This window comes from Micropterus salmoides, unplaced genomic scaffold (assembly GCF_014851395.1).
Source record: "Micropterus salmoides isolate LMB-PRFRI ecotype aquatic unplaced genomic scaffold, ASM1485139v1 Ms_hic_scaffold_23, whole genome shotgun sequence".
NCBI classification, from domain to species: Eukaryota; Metazoa; Chordata; class Actinopteri; order Centrarchiformes; family Centrarchidae; genus Micropterus; species Micropterus salmoides.
The window spans coordinates 17821188-17846266 of record NW_024041484.1 but is presented as its reverse complement, the minus strand read 5'-3'; the positions used below and the strand labels follow the sequence as shown (position 1 = coordinate 17846266).

The following is a 25079-nucleotide window of genomic DNA, read 5'->3' as shown; positions in this document are numbered from 1 at the left end:
GTATGTAGTATTTCTAGTGTTTGTGCGTCTGTCTGCATTCACAGACTCACAGTTCATTTTTACATTTATCACAAAAATTTGGGAAACAATGAAGGCAAGGTTATTTCCAGGGCTGCCCCCTAATAGCACCTTGTCACCAGGATGAAAGTATCAGGATTATGTTACAACACAGACCTTTTCTCTTGTAACACAGAAGACACTTCCCTGCGCGCACTGCTCTGCTGCAAGCTTTAGCTGCCGATCGCTAGTTAGCTCAGATAGCGGCCCTTTTAGCTGACTCTACTTGGTCTTGGAGCTCGGAGTACCGGGGGAGCGTTGGTGTGTGTTTGCATGACTAGCACAGGAGCTTTGGACCACCAGGAGGAAAATGTTTTCGGGACTCAGCTGGTGATGCTGCCAGGGAGCGGTGCCATTACAACCACCAGAACTGGATCCGCGTGAGCGGGAAACTGAACCGGGCTCAGCAGCCTGTCAGTAAACACAGACCAGGAATGAACACAGCCGACCGGAGGGCAGCCCGTGCAGTGGCCTTTTTACGTTTTAAGCTGTGATATCTTGCAAAAAAACTGATTGCTTTCCATGTTTAGTTTTGACTCTGGGGACTGTGAGCAGACCTGCCCCAGATGATCTAAGACGGGGGTGTCAAACTCATTTTCACCAAGGGCCACATAAGCATTACGGTTACCCTCAAAGGGCCAGTTGCAACTGTAAGACTGTATAAACCTAACTACTCCTTAACATATTGTTAAATAACTGTCTCTTTATTTGATTATGTATTCAAGTTAAGGACATTTATCAGATGTAAAAATATAGCCTTAGTAAGAAAATGTCTTTGTGTTATTATAACATAAATAAATTAATTTATCAGATTTAAAAACCCTCTTTACTCCATCAATCAAAGATCAAACGTTTCAAGTAAGTAACATAGACAAATATCATCAAACATAAGCTTTTACAGTAACTTTTTACTTTTTCACGGTCCAGAGGTACAGAACCATGGTAAAACAAATAATTGTGAGCTGCTAATAACACGAGGGACAGATGTGGAATTTGATAAAACAAATTGTCCAGCTGCACACAGCCTTGCAGAGGGCATACAACTAATGAGAGATAGTTTGATTACCTGGAAAAATGCAGACATATAGGCTACTATAGCCTAAGCCTAGTTCACACTAAACGATTTTTAGCCCGATTTGCCCCTTGGAGAGCTCGGCGACCGACAGGCTTTGATCAGGAGTAAATCAGCAGTCGATCGGCAATCGCCAGTCGTTAAGTGTGAACTACACGACTCATCAAAACGGCTCCCCGACACATTTCTGACACATCGCCGACGTCCGCCAGATATCTAGCATGCCAAATATCTTGCATGCCAAATATCTGGAGAAGTCAGCCAACTCGAAATCCATATTCAGCCAGTGAGAGCAGGCAGCTACTTTTTCACTGCAAAACACATTTTACTCACCTCCAGCTCTCTCTGTAGCTCAGACAATCCCTGCTACCTGCGTGTGCTAATCCATTCTTTCACCCAGATTCATATATTATTCTGATCTTGACAGGTCAGTCACGTAGTGTGAACACCACAACGACTTCAAGACTCCCGTCACAAGACGGCAAGTTGTGTAGTGTGAACAGCACAGCCATCGGCTGACGCTGAAAGCCGTGTAGTCTGCAGGAGCCTTAACTAACGTTGATCCTTCATCACTGATACTGCCTCATAACACAAAAGACATAGACTTTTATTCAGTCATCTTTAAAGCTTACATGACGTGGCGGCCACGGGCCTTGAGTTTGACACATGTGATCTAAGACATCTGAATGGTTTGACAAACAGGAAACCAGTGTAAAGAAAACTGGAGTGATTTGATCAGAAGATGCCATGAAGTTAAAACACTTCTTAAAAGCAGCAGGTGGAGGACTTTAAAAATAACAGATGATAGCTCAATATTCGTCATGGTAATGGAATTGGTTTAAGTGGATGAAAGGACAACACAGACAATAGAGGTACATTCATTGCATGACTTATGCCTGGTGCAAACTAGAGGATTTTTAAATCCTAATTGATTTTAAAAAATGTGGGACGGTTTGTCAGCCTGTGAAAAGCAAATAAGGTTCAATTCAATTTTACTTATATAGCGCCAAATCACCACAACAGTTATCTCACAGCGCTTTTCATAAAAGAGCAGGTCTAGACCATACTCTATGATGCTATTTACAGAAGCCCAACAGTTCCCACCAAGACCAAGCACTAGGCGACAGAGGCAAGGAAAACTTCCTTTTAAGAGGCAGAAACCTCGAGCAGAACCATGGCTCAGGGTGGGCGGCCATCTGCCTCGACCGGTTGGGGTGAAGGAGAGAGGGGGGGAGAGAGAGAGAGAGAGAGAGAGAGAGAGAGGGCAGGAGAGGAACAGAGAGAAAAAGAGAGGAATGGAAGGAGAGAGAGAGGGGAGGGAGGCAGCCTACACAATATACACACAGAGGTACAGACAGTAAAGGTGATGTTGCTATAGACTAAATGAAAAATGGTACAGATATTTATAGTAGTGTTAATAGTAACAGTCGTAATGTTAGTGATGATAATAACAATAATAACAATAGGACTAGTAACAATAGGACTAGTAACAATAGTCGTTGCAGCAGAGGGTGTCGAGCAGGAACACGGGGGCAGCAGGTGACCCGCAGCCACAGATCCAGACTCCACAGCTCCAGAGCCAGAAAACCTGCAGGAAGTGATAGGAGGAGAGAGGAGAGGGACGAGAAAGCACAAGACTACCAGAAAGGGGAGAAGTTGTGTTAGTAACATGCAATAATGGGATGAGGTTGCATACAGAGTAGAGGAGAGAGGAGCTCAGTGCATCATAGGAAATCCCCCGGCAGTCTAGGCCTATAGCAGCATAACTAAGGGATGGTTCAGGACTAACCTGAGCCAGCCCTAACTATAAGCTTTATCAAAGAGGAAAGTCTTAAGCCTACTCTTAAATGTGGAGATGGTGTCTGCTTCCTGAACCCAAACTGGAACCTGGTTCCACAGGAGAGGAGCTTGATAGCTGAACGCTCTGGCTCCTAGTCTACTTTTGGAGACTCTAGGAACCCTGCATTCTGGGAGCGCAGTGCTCTGGTGGGGTAGTAAGGTACTATGAGCTCTTTAAGATAAGATGGTGCCTGACCATTAAGAGCTTTGTAGGTAAGAAGAATGATTTTAAATTCTATTCTGGATTTTACTGGAAGCCAATGCAGGAGAAGCTAAAACAGGAGAAATATGATCTCTTTTCCTGGTTCCTGTCAGAACACGTGCTGCAGCATTCTGGATCAGCTGAAGAGTCTTAACGGACTTTTTCGAGCAGCCTGATAATAAGGAATTACAGTAATCCAGCCTAGAAGTAACAAATGCATGGACTAGTTTTTCTGCATCATTTTTAGACAGGATGTTCCTGATTTTCACAATATTACGTAGGTGAAAAAAGGCGGTCCTTGAAATTTGCTTAATGTGAGACTTAAACAACATGTCCTAATCAAAGATAACTCCAAGATTCCTCACAGTGGTGCTGGAGGCCAGGGCGATGCCATCAAGGGAAACTATATCTTTAGATAATGCGTCACAGAGGTGCTTAGGCCCCAGAACAATAACTTCAGTTTTATCTGAGTTTAACATTAGAAAATTACAGGTCATCCAGGTTTTAACATCCTGAAGGCATATTTGAAGTTTAGCTAACTGATGAGTTTCATCTGGTTTGATTGATAGATATAACTGAGTATCATCTGCATAACAATGAAAGCTTATGGAATATTTCCTGATAATATTGCCTAAAGGAAGCATATATAAAGTGAAGAGGATTGGTCCGAGGACAGATCCTTGAGGAACTCCATGACTAACTTTGGCATGCATGGAGGACTCATCGTTAACATGTACAAACTGAAATCGATCTGATAAATAGGACTTAAACCAGCTTAGAGCGGTTCCTTTAATGCCAATGAAATGTTCCAGTCTCTGCAATAGGATCTGATGGTCAATGGTATCAAATGCAGCACTAAGATCTAATAAAACCAGTACAGAGACAAGTCCTTTGTCTGATGCAATAAGGAGGTCGTTAATTTTCACCAGTGCTGTCTCTGTGCTATGATGAGCTCTAAATCCTGACTGAAAATCCTCAAATAAACTATTGCTTGTAGAAAGTCACAGATGCCGTCTCTCCGGATCAGACCAGGTCTTCCCCAGAAAGTCTGCCAATGATCTACAAAGCCCACATCGTTTGCTAGACACCACCTCGACAACCAGGCGGAATGACGACATGCGGCTATACATGTCATCACTGGTCAGATTTGGCAGGGGTCCAGAGAAAACTACGGTGTCCGACATTGTTTTTGCATATGTACACACCGACTCAACATTAATCTTAGTGACCTCCGATTGCGTAACCGGGAGTCATTACCGCCGACGTGAATAACAATCTTACTGTATTTACGTTTATCCTTAGCCAGCAGTTTCAAATAAGACTCAATGTCGCCCGCTCTGGCCCCAGGGATGCACTTAACTATGGCCGCTGGCTTCGCTAACTTCACATTTCTTAAAATGGAGCTGCCAATGATCAGAGTTGGTTTCTCAGCGGGTGTGTCGCTGAGTGGGGAAAATCTGTTAGAAACGTGAACAGGTTGATGGTGCCCCGTGGACTTTGAATGCTTACGACTATTCCTCCTTCGGACAGTCACCCAGCCCCCCCCCCCCCCCCCCCCTTTCCGGGCTGCACAGGGGAAGCCGGAGGACGGCTACCACAGGCTAACTCAGGCCATTCCGGGGACTGGCTAGCTACAGTAGCTAAAGACTGATCTACCAAGGTGCGGAGCCGGACTTCTAAATCACTGAGCCTCGCCTCCATGTCTATAAATAAACTACACTTATTACACGTACCATTACCGCTAAAGGAGGCAGAGGAGTAACTGAACATCTGACACACCGAGCAGGAGAAAGTAGGAGAGAGAGAGGGAGAAGGAGAAGCCATCGCTAGCTGCTAAGCTAAAGTCGCTAACGGCTAAGCTAGAGTACTGTAGCGTCAGTTACCAAGACTTTAGAACAACTATGAGATTGAACAGCAGTCACTAAAAGAAGAACTGTGAGTGCTTAGGCAAAATTACTGTAAAGAATAAGTGTTTAGCGACAGTTGGCTGCTGCAATCTAACAAATGTATGTTATTTAGCGAGAGCAGCACAACACGGTACCAACACACAAGCACCTGAAACGGAAATGAGTTACGCTTACCGCAGTCGTCAGCCAGTAATCCACACATTTGTTAGTTCTAGCTAACAAATGTAAACAAGGTATGTGCAGTATCATTATTATTATTTTTTAGCAATGATGTGAGACCATCATTCTCCCTGGTGCTTTGAAAAAAAAAAAGATAGACTACCATTACTTAGTGGGCGTAAGATCACTGACTGAGACCTATGCAGGACAGGCTTGGAAGAGAAAGCCTGACTGAATAATTCACTAAACTCTTCAGCGATGTGCCGTTTTCTGATTAACTTGATTGAACATCTGTGTTCTAAGGAATTTATCAAATTTGCAGCATTAGTTGTATCTTGTTCATTTTCTTTCTACCAAAACAGGAATATGAACATGAAGTCCAGAAGAAGAGCTTCCCTGCATTAGGGAAGGCAGCTGTATTAGAGTCCATAAGTCTATGCCCAACAGGAGAAATAAGGCATATTTGGAGTAGAAGAAGTGGGGCTGTCTACATCTATTTGAGGCATCTTTCTTGTTTGCACTGATGCCAGCCAGATATGCTTGGTGTTGATTTTAATGGCGGTGATTTCGAGATGCGGTTGTGCAGCTTAGTGGCATCATTAACATCACATTTGTCCTTAAGAGGGAAGGTAGAGGGAAACTCATCAGTATCCTCAGCCCAGGCAGCAGAGAGCAGTTCTCTCTTTTTGGAGGTTGGTGTTAAAAAATTAGCTTGATTGGGGTGGAGGCAGAGGTACGTGGCAGTGAGCAGGGGTTGAATTTAATGCTAACGTTAACTGCCCATTTTATCAGAGATTTCCCAAAAGGGGTGAGGCAGGGGGAAAGTGAACGGAGGAGGATTTAGGAGACTGATCCATGAGCTGGTTGTCAACACGCTGACAACAAGGCTGTGACGTTTTGTCTTTATGTCGCCGAGGCTGCTGCGTGTCAGGGTGAATCACCTTAGGCTCCAAAATCTTTAGTAGAAGCCCAACTTCTTGTGGACTATTGTGCTTTTCTGTGGATTTAATGAATTTCCTATGACAGATCAAGCCTTACTCCCGTCGCCCCAGTTTCTTTTCCCTCCCATTTTGACATATAACCTCCAACTCTGTATCTCTACTCTTTCATTTCTTTCCCTCCTGCCCCCCTCTGTCATTGAAGCCGTCATTCTGTCACTGCCTTATTTCTTTAGCCACTTTCCTGAGTGCTCATTCGCCTTTCTGCCTCTTGCTTTTATCCTGTCATTCACTGTTATATGCTCCCCGCCCGCCCCCTCACTTTCCCTCAGCCTTACCGCCATTCGTCAAGGCCTTTTCAGCTTTACAGGTTTGCTTTATTGCTACAGTTTACCTCTCTATAACTCTTTTTACCCTTCCACTTCACCCTCTCCATCTCTGCTGTTTTTCTCCCTCCCTCTGTTGCCCACTCCCCATTCCTCCCTGCATTTCAGAGTTCACCTTTTAAACTTCCTCCCCTAGGTCCTTTTTCCATATTCTCCACTTCTTCCTCCCTCCCTCTCTCTCTTCATCTGTGTTCTTTCTGTCTATCCTGAATGCTGCGCAAGAAACCGTTGTTGTTGACCACTGCAACATTTATTAACAAGCAATTAGACATCTTGCGGCATGTGAGAAAGGAAAATGGATTCAGCCTTCTCCTATCAAGGATATATATTTATCTTTGCAGATGCATCTCCTGTCAGTGCCTTCTGACAACTGTGTTTACATTTTTTTTTGTTTTATATGTTTCTGGATTTAAATACTGTATGAAGGGCTTCATTTACAAACAAGATGGCTCCTTTTTCTTACTTCTGTAAAATGATTGCCTGCAGGAAAATGGAGAGAATTATTTTGGAAGAGCTTTTATTTTACTGGCCATTATGACCTGTGTCTCAATGCAATATAACACTAATTCTAAGCTTCTAAGTTTTTAAATATACACTGCTCAAAAAAATAAAGGGAACACTAAAATAACACATCCTAGATCTGAATGAATGAAATAATCTCATTAAATACTCCTTTCTTTACATAGTTGAATGTGCTGACAACAAAATCACACAAATTATCAGTGGAAATCAAATTTATCAACCCATGGAGGTCTGGATTTGGAGTCACACTCAAAATCAAAGTGGAAAACCACACTACAGGCCGATCCAACTTTGATGTAATGTCCTTAAAACAAGTCAAAATAAGGCTCAGTAGTGTGTGTGGCCTCCACGTGCCTGTATGACCTCCCTACAACGCCTTGGCATGCTCCTGATGAGGTGGTGGATGGTCTCTTGAGGAATCTCCTCCCAGACCTGGACTAAAGCATCCGCCAACTCCTGGACAGTCTATGGAATGTCTATGCAATGTGGCGTTGGTGGAAGGAGTGAGACATGATGTCCCAGATGTGCTCAACTGGATTCATGTCTGGGGAACAGGCGGGCCAGTCCATAGCATCAATGCCTTCCTCTTGCAGGAACAGCCACATGAGGTCTAGCATTGTCTTGCATTAGGAGGAAACCAGGGCCAACCACACCAGCATATGGTCTCACAAGGGGTCTGAGGATCTGATCTCGGTACCTAATGGCAGTCAGGCTACCTCTGGTGAGCACATGGAGGGCTGTGGGGCCCCCCAAAGAAATGCCACCCCACACCATTACTGACCCACCGCCAAAACGGTCATGCTGGAGGATGTTGCAGGCAGCAGAACGTTCTCCACGGCGTCTCCAGACTCTGTCACATCTTTCACATGTGCTCAGTATGAACCTGCTTTCATCTGTGAAGAGCACAGGGCGCCAGTGGCGAATTTGCCAATCTTGGTGTTCTCTGGCAAATGCCAAACATCCTGCACGGTGTTGGGCTGTAAGCACAACCCCCACATGTGGACGTCGGGCCCTCATACCACCCTCATGGAGTCTGCTTCTGACCGTTTGAGCACACTGACACATTTGTGGCCTGCTGGAGGTCATTTTGCAGGCTCTGGCCGTGCTCCTCCTGCACCTCCTTGCACAAAGGCGGAGGTAGCGGTCCTGCTGCTGGCTTGTTGCCCTCCTACGGCCTCCTCCACGTCTCCTGATGTACTGGCCTGTCTCCTGGTAGTGCCTCCATGCTCTGGACACTACGCTGACAGCAAACCTTCTCGCCACAGCTCGCATTGATGTGCCATCCTGGATGCACTACCTGAGCCACTTGTGTGGGTTGTAGACTCCGTCTCATGCTGCCACTAGAGTGAAAGCACCGCCAGCATTCAAAAGTGACCAAAACATCAGCCAGGAAGCATAGGACCTGAGAAGTGGTCTGTGGTCACCACCTGCAGAACCACTCCTTTATTGGGGGTGTCTTGCTAATTGCCTATAATTTCCACCTGTTGTCTATTCCATTTGCACAAAAGCATGTGAAATTGAGTGGACTAAGCGGACAGTTTGATTTCACAGAAGTGTGATTGACTTGGAGTTACATTGTGCTGTTTAAGTGTTCCTTTATTTTTTTGAGCAGTGTATATTGTATTCACAGCACAAAAGTTACAAATTAAGTATACTCAAAATAGTCGGTATTCACAGTATTTCACAAAAAATGCTTCATTTTTGAGTGTGCTATTGCTAGACACGATTGTCTCGCAATACACAAAAGAAATGGAAGAGCTGCTCACAGCTGCAAAACATTAAAACAAATTGCAGATGGTGGTGAGAAAGCTGGAGGAAGATCTTGGAAAACAAACATAATAAGTCTTAAATCTTTGGATAATTTGCAACAGTGGTATTCTAAAGTCCTAGTTGGACTGATGTTTGTGTGCACGTTACAACATATAGTACATACAACATACGATATTACAGATAGAATAGTATGGAAGTGGGACACAGTACAGAATGATGAGTTCTAATGATGACGAATTGTGGTTGCCATTTAAAAAAATAAATAAAAATCATTCACATCACATACAGAGCTTTGTCCCAATTCCATAGCAAAGTGGCTCCCAACTGGTCTAGCCATATTCCTTCTTAGTTCAAGTTGCAGACATAAGCTATTAGTAAGTTATTATTATTATAAACATCATTGGCTTACAACACAGTGGAATAAAGCATATTGCATGAAGAAAGTGTAATTGCTTAAAACTCAGTAAACTAATACTGCAACCAAAAAGTGCATATTATGGCTTAAAAACCAGTGACATGAAAACACTACAAAAGCACAGCGTGTTTATAGGCCAAATAATACCAAACACAGGGCAATAAAATATTTGCTTGCTGCGGGGTATAGAGAAAAAACAGGTTGGTTTAATAAATAAGGTTCCTATTTATACAGGCTGAAGGTCTGTATGCCTTTTCAATTAGTTTATTTTAAAGAAAGGAAAACATGCACACATACATAGCAGATGCTCAAATGCTGGTCTAGAAGCAAATTACGGGCAAGTTAATGGAAAAGTGTAGGATGTTTTTTGCTGTTTCTAAGAGTCTCAACGTCAGGGTGATGTTTGACAAAGCAACTCTTAAGGTCGTGTTTAGCTAAGCTACCTTGTTTCTCTGCATCGTGGCGCTTTCCACATCTACTCCAAAAGGAATGTGTATCCACTCATCATCTCTGTTTTTCTCAGGAATATAGTTGTTAAATCGGCCCTGCAGTTTGGTGAGATGTGCCATTAGAGCTTTTGTCAGAGCATTTCTCCATGAGACGTCCAGTTGTTGCATCTGGGAAATGCTGGGAAACATGTCCAATCTTTCTGTGGAAACGTGACCTGCCCACGGTACAATCTTTGTTTTGAAAGCTATTTTCAGTCTGTTCAAAAATATTGCCCCCCTTTGCAGAGACACATTCAAAATGTTTAAACACATCCTCGAGATATGCCACTTGTGCAAGCCACACCACATTCTGAAAGGAAAGTTGCAATCTCCGTTTTAAGCTCATACGTATGTGAGACTACTGGAGTGGGAGTTGTGTTTAGCAGTGTTGTAGAGATGGCAAGCTTTCACAGTCAAGTAGCCGTCCGTTAGACACTCTACAACAATAAATGATACTTTTCATAAATTCACTGTACTTTCACTTTTCTTTTACATGAACTTGACACAGTCACTGTTGAAAAAAAGCTATTTTGTGAGGTGTCAGCGCCATGGATAAGATTTGATTAGGTTTAGGCACAAAACAATTTTATGTTTAGGTAAATATCATGGTTTGCTCCTGTCATAATTATTACAGCCACCAGAGGGCTTAGTCAAATGTGTCTAGTTTGTATTTAAATGTAAGTAGTTCTTCACTTAAAATGGTCATATAATGCTCATTTTTAGGTTCATAATTTTATAATAGGTTTACATGGTGTTATTTTCAAAAAACACATGCATCTCATGGTTAGGCGAGCATTATGACGAGTGTTAAAAGTGAGACAGATAGTTTACGGAAGTAAAGGCTGGACTAGAGTCGAGCTGTGGGAGATGGTAACTCCCTTTGGGGTGGACTTTGGGCTTTTTCATTTTGCAAACCTATTACATGCATAAAAAAAGATATATAACACAACAAAGGAAAGGAAAAAAGGCAAAAAGCATAATATGACCTCTTGGTACAAATGTAGTCCATTATTTAACTGTAGGATCAACCAAGACTAACTGGTCTATCTTCCTTCATTAATAATATATAATATTGTACAAATAAAGCTTCTTCTCTGAAATTTAAATTATTTCTCAGTTTTGCTGACTTAAACTTTGTCTTTACCTTCTTTAGTTATTTTGCCGCAATGGAAGTAAATGAAGCCCTGAAAGTTGATTTGAATTTCTACAGTTGTCACAATTTGTAAACACCTTGGAACAGCCTGTGTTAATACACCCTCAGAAGCTTTATTTGTACAATATTGCAACTAAATATGCAATTAATGAAGGAAGACAAACCAGTTGGTTATTAGTTAATCCTACAGTGAAATAATGAACTGAATTTAATTGTTAATTTTATATCTGAAAATGTCTGTTTTGGTGAAGTAAACGTTGTTTTGAGCTTTGGCAGTTTGCTGCTTGCTTTTGTACAATTTAGAGTTTATTAGTTAAATATAAACTAGAAAAATTGGGGTGTTCTGAAACTTTGACCTGTATTGAGGGCAATCTCAAATTTTCCGAGTTTCCAGACTTTTATTATATAACAGAAGCTTGTGCTGACAGATGCCAATTAATCTGTGACTTTGGAATGCCCCCTGCTAATAATCTGCACAAAGAACACTTTCAAAGATTTAATACTTATTGTTAGTGCTTTTTTTAAAATGTTTTAGTGTTTATTTAATCTTTGGTTTTATAACTAATATGTTCTCAGATCATCCTGTGGCTGTCTCATTATCTGCAATCAATGCATTTAGTGGACACCCCAGTGTTTTTTCGTTATAAATAGATGATAGTATTGTAGAATAGATGGTGTTTAGGTACACTGAATGAAAACTCCATTTCAGATCTATTTCTCTCACACCCACTCGCTTCTTCTCTGCCAGCCTTCCACTGATAGGTGGGTGTTGGGAAGATGTACACAGCTGAAGGTTTTGTCTCTCACAGTTTTTCAACTGAGGAAGTGATGACTTCACACATCACTGCACCAGTCAATAATATAAATTGATAAATCAGTCTTTGCCTCCATTGGGCCACCAATGATGATGATGATAAAAGCAGATACCAATTGATACTTAACTCTTTAAGAGTTAGTTATACCTGTGAGTGATATTGAGACATGCTTCACACCTCATTCGTTGCACAAGCAAACACACATTGCTGCAGTTGTTTGTCTTGATATGAACTTATCCAAATAGCAATCAGTTTCTGGGCTGAGCTGCTGCAAGCCACAACTTGTGTGTTTGTGTGTGTGCGCGTCCTTGTTCCGCAATAAAAATGCAGGTATGCAGGGTGATGCAGATGCTGTTTCGCATTAGACATTTGCTGCCTTTCAGCAGAAGCAGGGTATTGAGTTACTATCTATGTACAGTACATACAGTAAGATTGTTCCTTAGGTTGAGCTTATATTGCCTTGGATGTCCAGGTAAGAAACACACACACACACTCAAACACAGAGCACAGTCAGGTGAAGCTGCTGATCTGTAGGCTAAGAAATGGATAAGTAGTAATGAAGGTTAAAACAACACACAAAGGAAGACTATTGATTGTTTGCAGGGGAAGAAGAAGAGAAAAAAGGCTTTCCTGCATGAGTTGAGCCAAATTACTCTTCTGCAGTGTTATCCATCCTGTAATTTGGCTGGCACAAGTTGTCAGTACATCATTATTCTATCAGCTCGACTGATGTTTTTGTGCAGTATAGAAAAGTATGGAATTTGATTTTAGTAAATTCCTAGACTGGAAAAGTATGGGAAAAAAATTCCATTTCTATTCTGTTGTCTAATATATACAATTCAGAATTTCTAAATATAAAGTCATCATACAAGTGGTGTTTTTCATGGCTTTTGGAGCGGGCAACCATGGCTGCCAAATTGTTTACCACTAATGAGAGAGGTCGGGCCACAGTGAGCTTAATGTAGTCGAAAGAAGGGCAAGAAGTATGGTGTGCTACTGAACTTATCTCCCATTGCAGAGCTGCCTCTGCACCATACGGTTAATTATGAATCAGTATCATTAAGAGTTTTACAATATTACCAATCTTACCGACTGCTTATGTGTACGGTACTTTAATGGAATTCTTATTGCTTCTTTTTGTTACTTTTTTAAGAGGGAAAAAAAGGAAACAAATCAAGAACAGAATTGGCATTGCTTTATTTTCTGAAATAAACTATTATTTACAGCAAAAGAAAAAGGTTTGAACAAATCACTATTATAGAATGTTGTGATGATGGACAAAGAAAATAAACGGTTAACTGCAGAAGAAAATACAATGGTATAGACACTTTAACAGAAAAGAAGCAAAATCTTTAAATGGGTGATTGCATTTATGAACCACCCATAGCTAAACTATCAGCTGGCTAATAGTTATTTTTAATCATGAGCCCATGTTCGCATAATTTAGTTAACTCTGTGTTTCGGCTTTAAGGCTGCTAGCATACGTAGGATAAATGGGTAATCTTTTCTGCATAAGGAATGCAAACCTTTGTGGCTGTGTTCGTCATTTCCATGGAAACAGTGCACAAACAAGGCTTATTTAACAGGTTTAGGGAAAATAATATGATTATCAGTAGCAAAGATAAGTTTACTTCCTCTTTTGGCGGAGTGTGGACTGGGCAGCCACAATCATTTGGCATTAACTGATTTGTATGAACTTCAGCAACTAACTACAATCTTCTGGTAATGTTTTGGCAACATAATGGCATACAGAGTCAGAATGTGATATGCAAGTTAACAGTTAGGTTTTAAAGCTATTTATTTACATAAAGATCATCAAGCTAGTTGAACTCAGGTGTCAGAAATGGTCTGAAAAATCTACAGAAATCTGGAAATTAGTCAGGAAAAGTATGGAATTTTGAAATGGAAAAGGTGTAGGAACCCTGTCTTTCTGTTTAACTGAAATACGTTTTGTTTAATATTCCATGTAACTTTCCTTCTGCCCTCTCCTCAAACCTTTGTTGCTGCATGCACATAAACATCGACTCTACCTCTGTAGTGCTTTTCTGTCTAGACAAACTCACACACCCCTGCTGATTTGATTCTGGTGTTTATCAGCTGCACGCTGTAACCTCACTCTCCCGATAGCCAAAGACACTTAGCCACCAAAAAACTGGGAGAGATGCTTGCACTGGGGCTCTCTGTTACCATAGCGACCAACAGGCTCACCTGTTGCCAATGGTTCTCGTCTTTAAAAAGAGGGATAGCATAGAGAGAGTGATAAAGGACTGCAATAGAAATGCACGGCAGGGCTGAGAAAAGCACATAGACGGAAGTGTTAATAAAAAATAAAATATTTTAACTTATCCATGCCTTCATTGTGCTGTCAAAATGTATGATTTGTTTGTGGTAATCCCACTTACTAATGTTACAGTGCTTTGATTATCTACACAAATGCTCCCTGTGTGATTAATCTGACCCAAGTGTATATTGTTAATAGTAAGTCTAACATAATTTATAATTGAAGGATTTTTTCTTAGCAGTTAAAATGTAATAACTATGATGACTAATATGATTATAGTCAAATGTACCAATGACCTAGAAGACAAAAAAAGGCAAAAAAAGTGAGGAAAAAGGTCAACTGTGTATTTACACTAATCTTTTAAGGCTCGTGCAGACTACATGACTTTCAGCGTCGGCCGATCGCCGTGCTGTTCAGATTCACAACTTGCCGTCTTGTAACGGGAGTCTTGAAGTCGTGGTGTCCACACTACATGACGGGGGCACACAATACATGAGCTGATATCGTCTGTGTCACCCGATGGCTGGTCTCCAAACCACATTTTGTCAAGAAAACGAGAGTTACGGATGTAACTACGGTTCTATGAATTCTGGATGACCGCCAGACGGCGGTGCAGTAGCACTGGATGTCTCCATCTCGGATTTGCGCAGGTCGAGTAATTATACCAACAAAGTCACCTTTGACCATACGATGATATAGGGCGCACGCCCCAGTATAAAAACCTCACGTCATCACGCAATCTGTTCCTACAGAATCTTCTTGCCCAGATTCCGAGGGACAGACAACTCTGGTGGCCATCCAGAATTCATAGAACCGTAGTTACATTCGTAAAGCTCGTTCTATTTCATTCTTCCTGACCACCAGACAGCGGTGCAGTAGCACTTGATGACTTATACCAGCAAGGTCACGAGGAATGCTTACCGTGCTAAGGAGTGGAAGCAGTTGACAGGACGGCTGCTGCCACCACCTGGGGAGCAGCCACATTTACCCGGTAATGGCGAGCGAAGGTACATGAAGACTTCCAGCTTGCGGCAGTACAGATGTCATGCAGAGAGACCCCTCTCAGGGCCGCCCAGGATGTGGACACTACTCCAAGTAGAGTGACACTTTACCTTACTAGGTGCCAGCAGGCCCTGCGACCTATAAGCGTGCAGACCATGGACTGAGAAGGCAGAGGGCTGCGGCACTAGAAGGTGCTGGCGCCACAGGAGCATCATCCAGCCCCAGGCATGCTAAAGCCATGCGAATCACTGGTTTTAGTGAGGACTTGCCGGCCTCCGACCCACATAATGGTCCCCCATCAGATCCCCGAGAAAAAACCTCAGAAGCCCGGGAGAGCGTGTCCCCCTCCTCGTCTTGCCCTTCTTCCCCTCTATCTGTAAACAAACTGCAGGAGGCTGCAGTCAATAGCACATCATCCTCTTGAGGAGAGTCCCTTGTGACTGTGGCATAAACCTACAGTTCATACACGGATTGTCGGAGACCCCTGCCTTGAGGTGGTCATGGTATAATTACTTGACCTGCGCAAATGCGAGATGGAGACATCCAGTGCTACTGCACCGCCGTCTGGCGGTCAGGAAGAATGAAATAGAACACACGTGAAAATTGAAACGGGAAAAGACACACACGAAATAGCTGTTTTATTGTAAAGATAGAAATTATAAAGACAAACTATATGGGTGAAAGAATGGATTAGCACACGCAGGTAGCAGGGATCATATGTGCTACAGAGAGAGCTGGAGGTGAGTAAAAAGTGTTTTGCAGAGAAAAAGTAGCTGCCTGCTGTAATTGCCTGAATGTAGATGTCGAGTTGGGGAGCCGTTTTGATGCTTCTTTGAGTAGTTCACACATAACGACTGGTGACCACCGATTGATCTCTGATTTACCCCTGATCACAGCCTGACGGTCGCCAAGCTCATCCACCAGCAAATCGGGCTTAAAATCGTGTAGTGTGAGCTAGGCTTCAGACACTTAGTCCCGTTTATCCTGTAAAATGTTGAGGATTAGTCATAACTAAAGAGCTGTCAGCTTGTGTAGGAAATAACGACAATTTCACTTAATATAACTCTTGAGAATGAGTCATGTTTTCAACCCTCGTCACCGGAATAATGTTAATTGGTGTTTTGTTTAAAAGCAGCAGACCGTTAAGGTGGATTAAAACACAACATTCACATTCTAAATTATGTGAAATAGCTCTCTGTTTAATATTCCACTTTCTCCCACTTTTATTCCTCCACAGTTAGAGGAGCTCCAGCATCTCCTGTTTTAATCACTGTGAATGTTTGCAGTTGGTCACTCAAAGGGACTTTTACAGACTTATATATGTCTCATTACATTATGTAATTGTATCATATGGAAATGTGGCTGGATGTTTCGAGGACAGTCATGAAGTTCTAGCTGAAACAGGCTGACAACATAGACTGTGTATGTGTTTGTGGAGTGAGGAGGTGGCAGGCAGCAAGACTATGCGGTCAAATGACAAGATTGTAAATTCAGTGTGTGTGCGGGGCAGTGGGAGTACATGCAATTATTCAACCAACAGTTTTGATTACAAGACTGTAGAGTTTGCATTCATGTGAGTGTGGACAAACTAGGTCTGGCCTGGTACACAATCTTAACACACAATGACAGGAAACAGAGTTTTTCAGCCATTTAAGAAATATAAGCAGAATAGTATGATTTATTATATTTTTAATCAGCAGATGACTGGAAAACAAAATCAGATCCTCAGAAGCCTCTTGCAGGTAATCTTTACCTGCTTATGGAATATTATACATTAAATTAAAGACCATACTGGCAGTTCTGCATGTTCTATCCAATTATAAACAAATTGTAGCTACAGTACACTTTAAATTAGTGCTAGCCATGTTGTTGTGTTTTAGAAACACAACGACTCCAGTTCATCATAAAAATCCACGAACATACTGTAGCGTCCCTCAAATGAGAAGATAGCTGGTTTGCTCGTTCTTTATTTCTGAACAAAATACAGGCTACTGTGGGCCGTCACCCAACGCCAAAAAAACTCTGCCGTCACCCAACGGTACGCGCTAGCAAAAGCAAAACACATTCACTGACATCCTGGAAGATTGGAAAACACAGACATTTGACATTTCAAAATGTCAGTGTTTCGCGCATTCCTTATATTTGATTGTCCATACTGTAATTTTATGTAGGTCTATACTTTACACATGACATCTATTACATGTCTCTGTTGCTCTTCCTGAGGTTTCTTTCACCTCTGCTAATAATTCTTACTCCATAAATGCAGCATTTAGTTTTAGTCACACTGTGCAAGACACTTTATTTGTGAAGCTATAAATAAATAAGAGCAGGGCTGTTCCCCAAGGAGCTAAGCTACAACCTGAATCTCCCTGGAACATATTGTTTCTCTTTTGCTACAGTCTTGTATTGAGTTGAAGATTTATCATTATGAGTTTGAGAGCGTCAGTGCTCTGGTGAAGTGTAATAAATAATCATGGCAGAGTAAGAATAAGTAATGCACCTCTTGTTTTGCATCTAGTGTCATGCGGACTACATCTTTATAACACGCAAGACAATTGTTGTGCCCTCAGGTGTACCTTGTTTGCAGATGTTAACATAAGCATTCACAAACTGACAGGCGAGTAGTCAAGCAGACGCACACACACAAACACACACAAACACTAATATGGAGAATCAAAAGAAGCTTTCAGTGGCTTTTCTTTCAACCCACTGCACCCAGACAGTGAGTGGGCCTCTGAAAGCATTCCCTCAAAAACAAACGTCTGCCCCCATGAGTTCATGCATACATGCACAAGTTCAGACACATGAACACACACTTTTGCACCCAGACAGTGAAGAAGTTGTAAAATCCAAGTCAAGAGTTCTTTTATTTTTCCCTTGGAGAAAAAATAACTGTTTTGCAGTAGTTGTTGTTGTTTTTTTAGCCCCGTTGCTTTTGTCTCTCTGTTCTGTACTAAACATTTTGCTCTTTCACTTCTAAATATTATTGTGTGCCTTGTTTGTACAGTGAGTGTAAATTTCTGATTTCTGGTCTTGTTTTTCTGGAGTAAATTAATTGTTGTTGTGAAAGAACCATTTTATGCAAAACAATTTAATCCTAATCAGTCTATGTTTTTGTGTGTGTCCTCCTTGCAGACGACGGGCCATACCAGCAAGATCCGCCTCCTCCTCCTCCCCTCTGCTCTTCCTCCACATCCAAGGCTCTGTTGGAGGAGCGCAGGAAGAGCCACATCCCAGAGGAGTTTGCAGGCCTCCTTCATGGATCGTCCCCAGCTTGTGAAACCCCTGATACGCCTTACCATCTTTACAGCCCCAAACCCCGCAAATATGCCTCTACGGACGTCCAGAGCAGTCTGTTGCAGACCCCGGAGTTCAGCATCGTGATCGGAGGGGGACCCACTCAGGTCTTCTCCAGGACAGGGAGCGAGTCGTTGCCTCTGACGACTGCCAACGACCCCCAGAAGCCACAGGTGGTGTACCGGACTATCTTCCATACTAGGGTCAACCAGGACCAGGCCCATCCCAGGAATTGTGAACAGTTGGAGCCACCTCGTGGGTGGTCTACGCTGGGTGGCCCACCCTCATCCTATTCTGGTCAAAACGGAGGAGTTCCAGAGTTACGTGGGATCCAGACAGGAGGTGTGCCCAAGGGCAGCTCATCGGGTGCTGGCTACGAAGAGAGGGCTTGCACCCTGGGGAGGATGAGGTCCATGCCCCGCAGTGTTTTGGACCTGCAGCTGTCCAAGTCTCTGTCCAAGTCTGATTCCAACCTGGTAGCTGTTTCTCCCATACAGGTAAGTTGTTGCTAACATGTCTCAACTTATATTTTCAATCTTCTTTTTTTAATTCTCATCTAAAATGACTCATTGTATGTGCAATCAAAGCATTCACGATAGCATGATTTATAAAATAGAGCCCAGCATTTATTATGAAGGCAAGTTTAAACTTTAACATTCTTCTATTCATTGATACTGCCTTGCTCTTCATTTATGTAAGAGGTCAAGGATAACCATAGAAGTCTCTTTTATTAAAAGTTTTAAAAAGTTTTTCTTTTTAGAAAAGTTTAGGCCAGCGCAGAGATTTCAGTTAGCAATGAAAGCAAACGCATGTATTGTAAATATTCAGTTGTATAAATTATGCAGCGGTGGAGGTAGTTTGCATCTTGCTGTATCATGCAGAGTGACTTCAGAAACAGCACAGAAACCAGTCCAACCAATTAGATAACTCACTAATCTGGGCCACAGTGCTCCCTGCTGTGCAGCACATTTTATAAGACTTCTTCTCTAATTCATAGTAAATAAATCATACTGTCTGTTTGATCAAAAATGCTTCATTATACATGAAACACTGAAAGGACTTGGTTATTCTCTAAAGTGTTTTTAGTGCTAAGTTGTCCGTATTTTTAAGGTTAAATTATTTGGCAACCTTTGCACCTCATTGTCTGTAAAAAAACAAAAACAAATTATTATTTTGTCTTGTCCAGGAGGAGCATAGCTGGGGGTCTGGATCTCGTGGTCAGGGGCCAGGAAGTCCCAGCCCAGGAGAGGGTGCCAGCCCAGGGGGAAGACTGGAGAGAACACCCTCCTTCACTGCTGAATGGGAAGAGGTAAGAAGAGGTTTTCCCAGACATGTACAGCTTATTATCTTATTATCAGATGTTTAGGATCAATTATATCAATATATAATATCAAGATATTAAATGGGGAGGAAATAGGTCACTCTTACACACAAAATGTAAAATAAATGCAACATCTTTTCACCACTCAGTTTACCCTTTACTGTGACACTACATGTATTTCCTCAGTAAAATGTATGAAAGCCAGCATGCTTTTTCAAGTGAAGCCTCTCTGCTGGGGGCAGTCGAAAGCTCTGCATCCACAGCTGTGAGCTGCTTCAGTTTTTCCTCCCTTTGAAATTCACTCACAGAAGGAGACCCAGTGCTAATTGAACATGCTCCCACATTGATTTTCTTCTGTAACTACCACTGGAGCTGCAGGGAAGACCAGATATAAGCGGGAAAGCAGGCTCTCTTATAGAGAGTGGAGAGTGAAGGTTGAGGGTGCTGTGTGTTTTGGTCTCAGTATGTTTGTGCCTGGGGCTTCGTCGATATTAAAGGGTCTGACACAGATGTGATCTATTGACTGGTCACCGCTGTTCGAGCTCTCCCCTTTATGAATTCTTTGGGTCATAGACACATTAGCTTCTGCTGACTGACATCATTGACACCACAGACGACACACTTTCGCAAGCTTATGCTTAAAAATGAAGAATCTCATACCATTTTTTTTTTTAATTATGGGCATGACTTAATTAGTCTCTCTATTTTTAAAATACTGCTCATGTGTGTGAGTTAAAGTACATTTGTGCATACCTGTCCACATTTGCATGTACATGTTCATTAGTTCCCCAACACAGCTCTCAACATGCTGATGGTGATGAATTACCATATGGAATTTCCCATAATTCTGAGCAATTAAGGTGACCTTTTCTGTTTAATTGCATGCTACGGGAGAATGAGATAAGATGGCTTCAGGGAAACTGGAGTGATATATGGGGATTTCAGAGGAAAAAATAACAAAGTTGCTGTACTTGCATCACATGCTCAGGAAAAAAGTTAGCGAGATGTGAGTCACGAGTGATGTCCCACAAGAGTCAGTGATACGAAGATATCCATACTCATCAGTGCCTCAGGCATAATTAAAGTAGTTTCTGTATGTTACAAATTTGTCCTTTAATCTGACTTTACCTTGAAAATAGCTGATGTGTTGGGTTGTTTGTGCTTATTTGGATGGTAATTAACAGCCTGTGGTGAATTTTTATACTTGATCTATTCAGAAAGAAGGTTTTTTTTCCCAACCAAAGACTGGTCTAGAAGGATTATTCTAGTATATAACACATTGGGTCTTATATTTGTAGTTTTGTTTATCTTTCCTAATAAATGGTAGTCACCCAGCCAATTATGAGGCAAGGAACATGAGCAGGCAGACGATCATGCAAGTTTTAAACAAACCCGTTATCTAACTTTATTGTTGTGATGTTGCTGTATTGCCAGACCTTTGCTCAGTACAGTGTTATTGTAATCAATAGCCAAATGAAAGCCAAAACATCTTGTAATAAACCCAACTTATTCTCTATAATCTATAGGTTCCAGACTAGGTACATGTGAGTTTGCGCTTTGTGTGCAGGGATGTGCAGAAATTGCTTCCTGTTTATTCAGCTACTAAGATAAGGCCACGTTCCTGGTCACCCAGCTTGTAAAGGCTGCTTGCATTTGTCAGGCCTGGCCCTTTGAAACACTGGACTCAGATTGGTCACAGCAAGGCCTGTTTTCTCTGCCCTGTGGTGAGCCAGAGGTCCTGACAGGTGGATGGATGTGCACGCTGCATAGATCAGTGGTTAGCAGCAAGTCCAAGGTCAGGGATGTCCGGTCGACAGCCAGCAGCAGCCAAACTAATGAAGCCACTGTAGCTCCCTCCAATCCAGTCTTCCTCTTCCTTTATCTTTCCTCTGCTCTGCCTTTAGGTTTCCTGCTAACACATCTTTTTCCCCCTCTGCTCCTCCGTGCTATTTCAATTCACAGAGGGAATGACTGACATTTCAGCACGCTGGCTGGCGTAATGATCATGTTATGTGACACTTGAATCCAGAAATAGGGGTTAGCCTTATTACTGGGAAATTACTTTCCTTTGCACATGCTGTACATCTCTCTAACTCTGGTTCTGTCTCTCTCTCTCTCTTGTTCAGATTGACAAGATCATGAGCTCTATTGGGGCAGGAATAGGCAGTGGACTGGACATCAAGGAAGACACCTCAGGTAAAATAAACACAGGTATGTATGTGTGAGCGTGAGTACAAAGTTCAGTGGGGAAAGACACCACGGGTGAACAACAATCCAGATGCTTTAATTATGCAATAAAGAGATTTTGGCGTTGAGCCTGTTTGTTAAATTATAGGAGTAGATTTGTAGATAGCAGCCAACTGGAGATTCTCCAAGGACAGTGGCTTGCAACCTGGAGGCAACCTTGCAATAAATCCTGGGATAGTGAGAAAATGTACAGCACTGAAAAGCAGAAATTGCTACATTTGACGTTCCTCTGTTGCTTTTTCCTTGTGAAAGACTGGATAATATTACCTCTTTTGGCAAATTACTTTTAGATTAACTTGTTACTAACCCACTGACACATTTAAGTTTGTAAAAAAATTGCTTAATTCTAAGGGGTCACAAGCCTAAAATGTTAGGAACCACTGTCCAAGGGAGCCACAGACAGTTGACACTAATGGCAGTCGGATGTGTGGGGGCAAACTTGTTACATTGACATTAGAGAGACAAAATGGGCAAGATATTTAAACAGCCTTGATCCTAATTATTGACAGGAAGCTTGTTGAGTTCATTGATTAATAACTGAGAGGTGGAGCCCCATACAAATGACAAGTGACCTGCATTAAAAGCTTTATTTATTATAACCAATGGGATTGATTGCCAAAACAACAAAAATAACACCAGAACAAACCTAAATTGTTTCCTGTAGTTTGTATGAGTGGTTTTTTTGACTTTCTTGTGCATCAAATCCCTGTGTTTACCTTTTCTTTTTACCTTGAATCCTCCACTATACATTGCTTTTTTACTGCGTTCATCCCCCTCTTCCTGTTTACTCCCCCATCCTCTGCCTCTTGATTCCCTCCCTTCTTTCTCTCCCCCTCTCTCTTTTCATCTATGAATGCAAAGCCTCTGCTAACCATGGTTACCACAGGGAGAAATCCTGTTTGTGCCAAACCAGCCCCCCCACCACCACTACCAACACACACATTAGCTACACCACAGCACACCACACAAACACATACAGACACACACACGTACATATAGATACGGCTGCATACATACACTTAGCGTGGTGTGTGTGAGTGGAAGGGAGCTTCTTGCAGACAAAGAAGCTGGTGCTGTTGTGATGGCTATTATCAGCAGAGTGAGCCAGATATATGTAGAGAGAGCAGGGTGACGATCGACACCCTGAGAAAAGATAGAGACAGGAGGTAGACATAGGAAAGTGAGCGAGAGAGCGAGGCAGAGAGAGAGAGTGAGGGAATGAGGGAGGAGAGCAGCGCTCAGAGAATGGAGAGAGAGGGAGAGAGAGAGAGGAGGCTGCAGAAGCATACAGATGAGTGGGAGTACTTGATAAAGAGAAATCCACAGCGCAGGCAGCTCTCGCTCTTCCTCTCTCTCTCTCTCTCTCACTCTCTCTCTCTTACACACACTCGCATACACACACATACACACACGTTCAAGGGAGCAGCCAAGCGAGCGCAACAGCTGAAAAAGAAAGCGGCTGCTGTTCTCTGCGCGACAAACACAGTCAGTCGCTTCTGCTTGCGGATCTATACCTCCAGTCCTATCAAACACCCATCTCTGGCAGGATTTAACCCCAGGACGGAAGGTCTTTTCTGGATACAACTTCAGCCTTCACTCCCTTCTCATCCTCCTTCTGGCTGGATTCAGAGAGGGCAGCATCTGGACGCCTTAACCTACCCTTTACCCGCTTGCACCCTTGCATGCTGACCCCCTCCCTCCTCACCATGCCTCTAGCCTAGCCTCCCCTTCCTCCTCCTTCTTTCTTCACCTCCCCCACCTATACCTGCCCCCTTTATCTCCTCCTCCTGCTGCCTTGCCAAAAGACTCCTCAAAAGCATGGCGGGCTCGTTTGACAGCCACTTTGCCCGCCATAACATGATGTGGCAGTGCCAGCTATCTCAGCCGGACTGCCGCTGCTACCGCGTGGACGGCTACTCCCTACTGAAGCGTTTGCCCCTCCACCCCCTCATAGGTCCCCGCTGCCCGCTGCAGTCCGTGGGCCAGTGGCTCGACTCCATTGGCCTGGTCCAGTATGAGAACCACCTGCTGGCAAATGGGTTTGACAACGTCCAGTTCATGGTGAGTGTTTTCACAAGTGTTTTTTTCCTCTTCCCTTGTCTTTTTTTGTGCTTTATATGTAATCTCTTTTCTCTGTTTGACCCACCTCCCTAAGCTATCTCTGCTCCCTTAGGTGTAGTTCATTATCTCTCATTTCTTTTGCATTGATAAGCGTGACTAGTTTTTTTTCTCCTTCACTCTGATTTATTTATTGGATTTCCACCTCTTTGTATCGTCTTCTCTTTCCGTCTCTCAATTTTTCCTTTCCCATCCTCACTGCCTCTCCCCACTGATGCCATGTGAGGTCCTCCTACGCACAGAAATCCTACGCCACATCTCCAACACCAAGCTGCAGACGTACAGATGGGTGACAAATTTAAAGAAAAACCAACATCAAGGGTCTTGGGTATGGAGTCAGGCCCATCACAAGCCTCGAGAACAGCTTCATTGCTCCTTGCCAAGTGTGGAGAACTCCATTGGAGGGATTAACACCATTCCTCCAAGATATTCCCTCATTTATAGATACTCAACCTTTATTTAATGACGTAAACTCATAGAGATCAAGATCTCTTCACCAATAGAGACCTGAGTACAGCAGATGGAAAGATAAACAAACAGTCAGATATAACCTCAGGACATAGCGCAGACATCACTAAATTGATTTGGAGTTTACATTATATAATTTGGTCTTATGGAGATGGTGGTAGAAAGCATTGTTTTGCATGTTGGTGTGTAACTCGGTTGAGATCTGGTGACTGTAAAAGTGGTAGAATTTTATTCGCATCATTTTCATACTCACTAAACCATTCAGTGAGCCCTGGTCCACGGAAGCATCTGCATTCTGAAATGGTTCTTCACTGTTTTATTCAGGTTTTTCCTTTAATATGTCCCCCATCTGTACATGCTCATACTATTCTAAAAATGCATGTCAAAACCACACTTGTTTCATGGTTTATGCATGCAATTGCACATGAACACACATAGAAATACAACCACCTGTAGCCTGTGGATCAGGAGGCAGCCTGCTCCTTTATCTGATGGTTCCTTCATCTACAGTGACGTAGGAAGAGATTCTCGCTGGATCATTTCGCATTCAGAAACTCTTCTCATGTTGCTGTGGGTGTGTGTACGTGTGGGTTAAGTAAAACTTACAGTATGTCCGCAGGAA

At 42.5% G+C, this 25079-nt stretch overlaps 1 protein-coding gene across 6 annotated transcripts in view; it reads left to right on the top strand.

The window, feature by feature from the left end:
• The window catches only part of anks1b (ankyrin repeat and sterile alpha motif domain containing 1B), a 258652-nt gene that overhangs the window by 175759 nt on the left and 57814 nt on the right, over window positions 1-25079 (top strand). For 3 of the 6 annotated variants that reach the window (XM_038738846.1, XM_038738845.1, XM_038738849.1), the window contains 4 exons: window positions 18142-18800; window positions 19490-19612; window positions 21751-21835; window positions 23826-23932. In XM_038738846.1, coding sequence (XP_038594774.1) covers window positions 18142-18800; window positions 19490-19612; window positions 21751-21835; window positions 23826-23932 — 974 coding nt within the window. Of the gene's footprint in view, window positions 1-12062; window positions 12196-18141; window positions 18801-19489; window positions 19613-21750; window positions 21836-23825; window positions 23933-25079 lie in introns of those variants that run through there. The other 3 variants (XM_038738848.1, XM_038738847.1, XM_038738850.1) reach the window with 2 other exon arrangements.